General features: G+C 40.1%; 1 protein-coding gene across 1 annotated transcript; it reads left to right on the top strand.

Moving 5' to 3' along the window:
• The first annotated feature begins 2,024 nt into the window (after positions 1-2,024).
• On the top strand, positions 2,025-4,640 carry myca (MYC proto-oncogene, bHLH transcription factor a). The gene is made up of 3 exons (XM_053487456.1): positions 2,025-2,095; positions 2,536-3,165; positions 3,617-4,640. Exons 1-3 carry the CDS (start codon positions 2,089-2,091, stop codon positions 4,189-4,191), a joined length of 1,212 nt encoding a protein of 403 aa, XP_053343431.1. The 5' UTR covers positions 2,025-2,088; the 3' UTR covers positions 4,192-4,640.
• The last annotated feature ends 5,652 nt before the right edge of the window (positions 4,641-10,292 follow it).

The following is a 10,292-nucleotide window of genomic DNA, read 5'->3' as shown; positions in this document are numbered from 1 at the left end:
CGTACTCCTGGTTTAAGCCTATGTAGATCTTTATTTATACCAGTGTAACCTCTATTGAGTAATGATATTTTAATAACTTCCTATTTACATCTTTACTTTGAACCTACAGCATGTATTCCCTATATCATTTTACTTTTATTCTTATAAGTAGGTTCCATAAATTAATTATCCACTGCATTACATCAGCCAGATCTTTAAAGTGGTCATCCTCTCAGGTTGGCCTGTCATCAACTTATCCCACCCAACTAGTTAGAGCAACACCTGCACTCTGTGCTCTGTTTATTGTCTGAACAGATTTTTGTGCATGTCCTCCCCATGTCTGTGTGGGTTTTCTCTGGGTTTTCTGTTTTCTCTTCCACTTCCCAAAAACACGCAGGTAAAAGTGGATAAACTGGTTTGTGTATGAATGATTGTGTGAATGTACTTGTAGATGTGAATGATTGTGTGTGTATGTAAGGGTGTGTGTGGGGGCGTGCCCTGTGATGGACTGTTTTCTATATTCTGACATTTAACACAGTGTTCCTGATTCATCCGGACCAGGATAAAGCAGTTGCTGAAAATGAATGAATGACATTTTCTATCCACTGAAGCATTATAATAATAAGATCAACAGGAAATACTAATATATAAGAAGTTTTTTTTTTATACATGACAACACTGCACAGAGTACAGCACTAATAAATTGTGATTGGATGTACTATCTACTCTACATTACATTACATAAAATGATTCTACGTTATTTTATAACTGATTAGAGGGTACCCACGCCGCGGCCTGCGTGTAGATACATGGTGAGGGAGGCCCACCAGCCGCAGCTTCACTGGGCACCCAGATGTTGACGATGCTACTCTTACAGTCGGTGAGGAAAGGCGAACGTCGAAATGCCAGTTGATGTTGATGATGCTGATGATGCTGGCTACAGCTTTTCTCTAAAAGCATTGCCCACCATCCATTCACAACACAACGCAACAAACAAACGAACAAACAGAATTTTGTTTTAGATTTTAAGATTTTTAGGAAATGGTTGTAGTTATGGTGAGATCAAATTATATAAATTATATATATATTTATATATTATCTAAAAACGATAATTATACTGTGTGTAAGTGTGCCTCATCATTTTTCATACTCACTTAGCCGTTTCCACACCATGATTCTGATTTCCCTCTGCCTGATCTTACTCTACTCTGTAAACACAGTGCTTGTGTGTTCTTATGTCGGTGCAAGAAGACCTAGGAAGCTAATGGCTAAAATGCACACCTTACTTCAATGGCTGCATTCATCTTTACCTGTAGAGTACAGGACAGGCCTGGAGACCACACAGCATAGTCAGGAATTTAATAGATTCAGTTGTGACTCAGTGACTGACCCTTAATCCATGCAGTTCTAAGCTAATGCTGATCATGATGGGATTAAGGACATCTCTGTGATTTGGGATCTGCTTCAATTATCACTCCCTCCTTGATAATTTTTGAAAACATTTTAACACTTTTCCCCATTTTACAGCACTTTGCCGCTACAGATGCGCTTCCAGTTCACACCCAGTCATTCACATTGCCGTCACAGACGCTCGCGCAGCCAACTGGCCTTATCCTTCCGCTAGAAAAAATAGTCCCTGTGTCATTCTATCGGCGTATAATGGCGTAAAAACTACAACAGTATTAATATTAATGATAAAAATAACGTGACTAACACCTAAAATGATGTCTCGTGCAAATGTTGTGGTTTTGAGAATTGCGAAAAGTAGTGCATAACGAGTGTGTGGTGATTTGGCGGGAAACTGGCGGATGGATACACTCGCACGGGGAAGAGAGCAGAGCTGGATTTATGCGCGCTGCGTTTAGGCGCACCGCTCAGACTGACTACTGCTTCCGAGCGTGTGTGTGTGTGTGTGAGAGAGGGTGTGCGCGCGCCCGACGTGTCTTCTTTGCGCTAGCTGGTCACTCCCCGCTTTGGATCAGGAGTAGAGTGGATTTATACTTCTTTATGCTGCCTGGAGGCGCTACACGGGCTTGGATTATACTGTTTTTCGTGCACTGTTTCAGGGCGTCATCTCCTGCTGAACACTTCTGACACTGATCCTTGTAGATGCATGGTGAGTGTGTGTTTGCTGAACTTAACGCTACCTGCGCAAATGCCAGGGGCGTGATTCAAAATGACTGTAGCACGCAGAGGTGTACATTACTGTATTATAATGTTTTTCATTACTGACAGTAGTTTGTGCATGTGTGTTTTTGTGGCTCGGATCATGATGCACGACTGATTAGTGGAGTGCGCACTGACAGCATGCGTGTGTTTTGAAATGTCTGGGTTGAGCGTGAACTGTGATGGCGAGTGTAAGAGTTCTGCATGTGCAAACACTTTGCATGTGCACTCTTTAATAAATTTGGCATGTTTGTGCACCAAAAGTGCATTTCTCTGTGCATGCTTTTTGAAGGTTGTGGAACGTTAGGGAGGACAAGTTAGTTCCTTTAAACAGCCGCATCCTTACCCGCATCTCTCTCTCTCTCTCTCTCTCTCTCTCTTTGATCTCAGCTATCATGCCGATGAGCAGTGGCCTGGCGTGGAAGAACTACGATTACGATTACGACTCGGTGCAGCCGTACTTCTACTTCGACACCGATGAGGAGGACTTCTACACACAGCTGCAGCAGCAGAGCCAGGCGCCCAGCGAGGACATCTGGAAGAAGTTCGAGCTCTTGCCCACGCCGCCGCTGTCACCGAGCCGCCGGCCGTCCACAGCCGAGCAGCTGGAGATGGTGAGCGAGTTCCTCGGGGACGACGCGGTCAACCAGAGCTTCATCTGCGACTCGGACTCGTCGCAGGCTTTCCTCAAGTCCATCATCATCCAGGACTGCATGTGGAGCGGCTTCTCTGCGGTCGCCAAGCTCGAGAAGGTGGTGTCCGAGAGGCTCGCGACGCTGCACGCGGCACGGAAAAGCTTATCTTCCGCAAGTGATGCAACGGACACCAGCAGCACCACCAGCAGCGGCAGCAGCAGCGGCGTGTATTTACACGATCTCAGTGCGTCGGAGTGTATCGATCCCTCCATGGTGTTCCCATACGCGCTCACCGAACCGGCAAAGTGTGCAAAGCTGCCGTCGTCTCCGGAGCACGCGCCGGCTCTAGACACTCCACCCAACAGCGGCTGCAGCAGCGAGTCAGGTACGTCGCGTGCTCAGATTGTAGACTGTTTCGCTTAATGACCACCATTAAGGACATCATGTCAGTAAGAGGGGCTCCTTCCTCTATCCCCAGCACGTGGAGTTAGTCATGGTGAAGAAGTGTAAAAATGTGCAAGAAAGGAGGAAATTGTATTAGAATCTGCGTGACCTTGTCTTGCCATAGCTTCCTCTTCTCCACCCACGCATTTGTGAACAAGTCTGGACCATAAGTCAAGCTTTGAGACTGCAGTGTTCAAACATCAGCTGATAAAGAAAGTGGGTGGGGACCAGAATGCAGAGATTTTTTTTCTCCCTTTTTGCCCTCCCTTCCCCGTCTGCGCAGAATGCTGCTCGCTACATTCCAATATTTTCCCACAAGATCTCATCTGTGGGAACATGCAAATATTTCATTTTCTCTATTTGTAGCTATAACATTTTCATTCTCGTTGCAGATGACGAAGAGGAGGATGAAGAAGAAGACGAGGATGAGGAAGACGACGAGGAGATTGATGTGGTGACAGTGGAGAAGCGTCAGAGGCGGAGCGAGACTGAGTCAAGCGAATCCAGACAGCCCAGTCCGCTGGTGCTAAAGCGCTGCCACGTCTCCACGCAGCAGCACAACTACGCCGCCCTGCCGTCCACGCGGCACGAGCATCCAGTCAGCAAACGCCCACGCCTCGAACCTTCCTTCACTGGCCACAGTACAAGCCGGCACAGCAAGCCACGGAAGTGCACGAGTCCGCGAGCGTCAGACTCGGAGGACAACGACAAGCGGAGGACGCACAACGTGCTGGAGCGTCAGCGACGCAACGAACTCAAGCTAAGCTTTTTCGCCCTACGTGACGAGATCCCCGAGGTAGCCAACAACGAAAAGGCAGCCAAGGTGATGATCCTAAAGAAAGCAGCAGAGTGCATTCACAGCATGCAGGCAGACGAACGGAGGCTGCTGTCCATCAAAGAACAGCTGAGGAGAAAAAGCGAACTATTAAAACACAGATTACAGCAGATACGGAGGTCCCAGCTATAAAAAAAAGATGCAGAGAGACTTTTACAAAAACAAAGCAAACAGACTTTTCAAGAACCATTTCTCCTCAAGTTTTGTATGCAAGTTGTGCATATTGTGATTTTGTTTAGTTTTTTTATTTACTTTTGAATATTGTCAGATTTTCTCTATGTTTAAGACTGCCGCAGTTTAAAGTGGCGGTCGAGTAAAATAATTTGTATTTAAGGCATTTATTTTTATTAATAAAACAACAAAACACAGGGAGTTGTAGCCCTAACAAAATAATTTGTATTTTTTTTGTATATACTGAATTAATATTTCATAAAAAGTGTATTTTTTGATCTGTATTGTCTGAGTGTTTTTCAGACAATTTATTTTGTTTAAATTGTATTTTGTTTTGCTGTATGTTCGAACAATTTTGAACCATAAATGCGTTTTTCTTTCTGAAAACATTGTTCTGGTTTTTTTTTATATCAAAGTTAAATATAAACTGTGAACATCACTCTTGAGCAGTTCCTTAAATTTATGTTTCTGAGCAATGATACAATGATGACATTGTTTAAAGATAAAAAAAAAGTGAAGGGAAGTAAAATGTTATTAAAAATAAGATTGCCAACAGGTTTGGGGGTTTATAATCCATCCAGGTTTCTACACAGAGTTGACTGCACGAGAGCAGAGTTATAACAGCAAATATCTAACCCAACAGCAAAATAAGGTGTAAACTACATCATAATGCTGTATACAGTAAGTAAGATTGGTTGCATGTTTATGTGCAGGATTTGCAAATGAACAGGAGGGTTTATGCATCACGTGTGTAAATACAACAGGAGAGAGTTGTATTGTCAAATCCAGTCTAGATGTTTTGTCTCTGGTCCTACATCCGACCTATAAAAACATGCATGCAGCAGATAGTGCTGATTGATTGATTCAGCTGACTGCCACGTGCACGCACAGTTGAGCACGTACAGTTGTGTATTTTACAGTGCCACCTTCTACACTGCACCGCAATCACTGCTGCTCGGTGCCAACCACACTCGCCCACACTGCCTAGTTTTATTCCCCGTTGAGTTTCCGGCAAACTCCCGCCTCCTGCGTTTGATTGGCTGGAGCTGTGTAGTTCCTGTGTTATGATTGGATAGCGGTTCACACTCCACCATATGTCTAACCAATCCAAACCAACCTTTATAGTACAGAGGCGAGAATATTCTTCTTCTTCGTCATCATTATTATTATTGTGTTAAAATCGAGCGGTCCAGAAAAAAAGTAATATTGTACAATATCATAATTAATCTAATTAATGACTAAATCATTTCGGCAAAATAAATCATGAACATAAATCGGTTCTTTTTTTCTTCTTTTGCTACTATTACAGAATTCCGTTTTCTGACGTCACTGTATAACTCCCGTTCCGCGCTGAAAGCCTGCGCGCGTGCTCACCTCTTTCCCGGCGCTGCGGTAAACCCGTGACGTCACCAGCAGTCTCGCGCTGTATGCGGAGCTTCGAGCACATGGAACACGAGCGCGAGCCAGAGTGACTCTCCGAATAACGCAAACGACCACCGTGCACCTCGAGTGGAACAAAAGTGGAAGAAACCCTGAGAAGAAGATGGTAGGTGTCGGATTATTATTATTATTTTATATACATTTTTTTCATGTCATCATTTGTGCTTGGTCAGTAGCCCGAATATGTCTGCCAGATTATACTGTATGTGCATGCAAAAAAAAAAAAATTTTTTTGTAAATTGCATGTATAACGCATGCATTAATGTGTACATTATATATGTTGATATATGTATTATTCATAGTGCATGCAATAACTGCCTTTTTATGACCTTTTATAAATATGTTTTTTTCTGTACAGTTGAATAGTTCTGCCTGTAATCTTTAAATAAATCTGTTAAAACAATGCAAATCATATATAAAAAAAACCACAAAGCAAACATTACTATTAGTAGGCTGCTATGAAATATCACAATGAAAAATTTAACCCCGTTTTGTAAAAAAAAAATTATACATCATATCATGAATCAAGATGTTATTTTGTAAATATGTGTATACTTGTATAGACGTGGAATTTGCCAATATCAAGCTGTTTGGATTATGCTTACTCAATCCACCTTTGTAATCAGAAAGACGTAGTCTGTAGGATAGTGCGATTTTTTAACGTGTAACTAATCTGAGATGATTAACTACCTTTAGTGTACTTTGCTTAAAAAAAAATCTGTTGTATATGTGCCAAAGCATTACACAGAAAGGAACAGGTCACATATACTGCGTCTCTGCAGCTTGTTGATTTTGCTTTGTGGAAAAACCAGCTGCTGCAGTGTAAAGTCAGACATGTTCGATCTGCACAGCTTTATAAGAGGCTGTATGTTTAAAGTAACCATATGTATGTATGGATGGATAATACTGTTTGTAGTGTTAGTTATATAAACTCATTTTTATTTGATATTATCTATTGTGTTTTCAGGGGCAAAGATTTATTCATAGCATAAGTTTAAACCAGAACCAAAGCAAATTAGTTTTGCACTGGAGTGCTATTAGAGTCATTATTTACTGTCATATTATCATAATATTGCCATTATACTGTCATAATATTGCTGTCATATTTAAAGGCATAATAAAATTCATTTTGGAGATGTATGAGTCAGTAGGCATGGACACCATCAGTAGGCAAATGTAAAACATATTGCCTCACGTCTGCTCATGTGTTTGTGTGCATATTAAATATTTCAAATGCCTTTACCGTTTGTAACATAATTTAACGAGTATCCGTGGTAGAAAAAAGGCTTCTGATGGCGACTTGGAACAACGGTTTAAATCAACAAGTCCCTGCCAATGAGGGAAAATGAGCTCAAACAATAAACAAACCACACAAACTAGTCCTGCACAATTAATTCCATAAAAATCGAAATCTTAATATGGACATTTTGTTCAATTATTTAATCACAAAAGGCTTTAATTTTTTACAGGTAATATATGTACATTTATGTCTAATATATAATAATTAATGTCAAGTTTGTTAATAATGCAAGTATTAGTTTTTTTATGCTTTAAAGGTGATAAATCAATATTGGCAAAATTCTTTAAATGGAACGATAGTAGATTTCTTGCCTGTCATGCGGAAGGCCTAGGTTCGATTCCCAGCCAATGCCCAAACCCAGCCCCTTTACTGCAGTCTCGGTCCTAAGCCCGGATAAAATGGGAGGGTTGCATCAGGAAGGGCATCTGGCATAAAACCTGTGACAAGTTGTTGTACAGATTGGATGGTCTGCTGTGGTGACCCCTCAACGAGAGCAGCCAAAAGACTAACAGCAACTCAGAGACTTCTGAAATATCATGCACGTATTAAACTGAACATATGTGTTTCTATCAGTGGATGTAAAATACAAATAGCAATGAAATAGAACATTCAGTTAAACAATACAGTTAATTGCACATCCCTAATTCAGATTATTGGTTTTTGTCTTTACAATTTACATGCATACCAAAACTTACCTCTCATGAATATTTACCCGCATTTACATTTCACATTTTTTAATAGTGTTTTTATTAGAAAAGTCCAAATGTGACCATATAAGTTTGCGAATCTGAAACCTCACAGGATAGATGTTCTTCTTCTTCTTTATATTTCTTCTTCTTATTATTATTATTTCATTATTATTTTGCATTGCTTACAAAACTACTAAGCATTTGCATGTATATTTCTTACCCAATTCACTAAAGAAATCCGCCTGAAGTTATTTAATGAAATATCATGTGGTGCAGGTGGCATGCTGGCATAGTAATTAGCACTGTGGCCTTGCACTTTCAGGGTCACGCCTTTGGGTCTGTGTGTGTAGTTTGTATGCTCTCCCTGTACTTGGTGGGTACTCTGGTTTCCTCCCACAATCCAAAGCCATGCAGCTAAGTGGCATTTCCAAATTGCGTATTGTGTGTGCGTTCTTGTGTTTGTGCCCTGAGATGGATTGGCTTGAAACGCTGTCCATGGTGTACCCCACCTACTTCCCCAAGTCCCCTGGGATATGCCTACCATAATCCTGTATTGGATAAGCAGTATAGAGAATGATTGATTGAGAGTAAGAGGGTGTCGTCTGGTGCAACCATGAAGAAAAGTCCATTTGGAAATTTTATATGGGAAAAAAATCAGTGCTGAAAAAAGTGGCATACAGCAATATACCAAGGATCACTGGAAACATATACAATGTTTTTAGGAGTTTAAACAGTTACTTTAAAGCAGGGGCTGATTTACTTTTCTAGAAGAGAACAAAGGTTTTAAGGATGTCAAAAACAAACATATGGTGTATTAGATGTACTGGAGGGCCAGTGTTTAACACAGTTCCTTCTGCTCAGACATAGCTGATTCATTCATTTCCAGATTCAGTGGGTGTGTTTAGGTGTGCTGGACACTGGCCTTCCAGGAATGGAGTTGAAGATCCCTGATATATTTTCATTGCCTCCTGTATTTCGAATTAACTGATTAAGATAGTTGAAAATGACCATATTCAGCTTTTTCATACGCCTTCTGTTTAGTTTAAAACACCTTACAGTACCTTTTTTCAATGATTGTTTCCCAATATTTCTTAATACATATTAACATGTAACAATTTTATTAGCTTATAAATTAGTTTTATTTATGCTTTATTTTATTAGTTTTATTTATGCACATATACACTACCAGTTAAAAGTTCCCACATTATGAAATGACATATGGAATTAGGTAATTAGGTAACAACAACAACAAAAACAAGTTCTGGAATAGTTCTTGCGAGAACAATATTGTCAAGTGCATTTGCAAAACCCTTTAAGCATTACGATGAAACTGATTCTTATAAAGACCATCCCAGGCAAGCAAGTTTAAAACCTTCCTCTGCTGCAGAGGAGAAGTTCATTTAGAGTTACCACCCTCAGGATTAGAAAGTGTGTCCAGACGTCAGGCATTTTGCAGCCTGTCCCAATACATATACATTTACATTTGTGCATTTGGCAGACGCTCTTATTCAGAGCGACTTAAAAGTACTTAAGTTTCCGTCATTGGTTAGATCCTTACACTATAGAGGAATTTCATTCCACCAGCTAAGTGCCAAAACAGAAAAGAGTCTCTTCTGTAAAACATTTCTCCTGTTTCTTCAATTTAATCTACATAACTTTATGTAATTTACAGTAATATGAAGAAATAAGGGGTGGCTCAAGCCTTTAGCACAATACTATATGTTAAATGGCCCATGTTCCTATTCACCATGCTTCATTAGTATGAGTCTAGAACGGAAGATTCCTTATCACTTCGAAGTAAAGGTCTGATTCGGGGTGCAGTGAGTCACGACCATGAATAATCCAGTGGCTGTTTTTTGCACTCAAGTTTCCATATATTATGGACCCCATATATTGGGGTGGAAGAAAGTTTTCACAATATTTAAATGGCACATAAACTGTTCGAAAAAATGCTGTTTGACTTTGATGAATCAAAACCTTATTATTGAAGAAAAGGTCTGGGAAAACAAAACCACAGTAAATACATAGTTGGCTGAGGGCTTCAACCACACGCTACAGGGAAAGAACAAAGATGTGTAAGGATGTGTTAGGCTTTATATACCTGCAGCAATGTAAAGCACATGACATGCAGTTGTATTTTTTTTTTTAATAAAATCTTTAAAAAGAAAGTTTAAAGTTATAGGCTTATGCAACGTGTGAAGAATTTAAATTGCTTTATTTTATTTGTCATAAGGAATTTTTTATGTATTGATTTTTTCAATTATGCATGATCTTCCTATCATTTGCTGTGACCACCCATCATGTGGCATCGGCAATAATTTCATTGACTGTAGTAAAATTCCAAATAATTTATAAAATTACTGTGGTCGAAATATTCGTTACAGATCCAATTTGCTCAAAATTTGAGTATTGATCGTTCCATGATACGTTTAATCAAAAAAGTGAAGTTCAAACTTTTAAGCATATTAATGTCACCTATTATTTGAGGCTAAATCACTGTCATGCTTCATGATCATTGTTCTCACCGTAGCCAGTAAATGTGGATGAAAGCATGCAATACTGTTCTGCGCAAAAGTCTTGAGCCACCCTTCATTTCTTTATATTTTGCTAGAAAAATGGGGCAATAGGTACAC

This window comes from Clarias gariepinus, chromosome 26 (assembly GCF_024256425.1).
Source record: "Clarias gariepinus isolate MV-2021 ecotype Netherlands chromosome 26, CGAR_prim_01v2, whole genome shotgun sequence".
NCBI lineage: Eukaryota > Metazoa > Chordata > Actinopteri > Siluriformes > Clariidae > Clarias > Clarias gariepinus.
The sequence above is the reverse complement of the archived record's forward strand: the minus strand, read 5'-3'. Positions and strand labels throughout refer to the sequence as shown.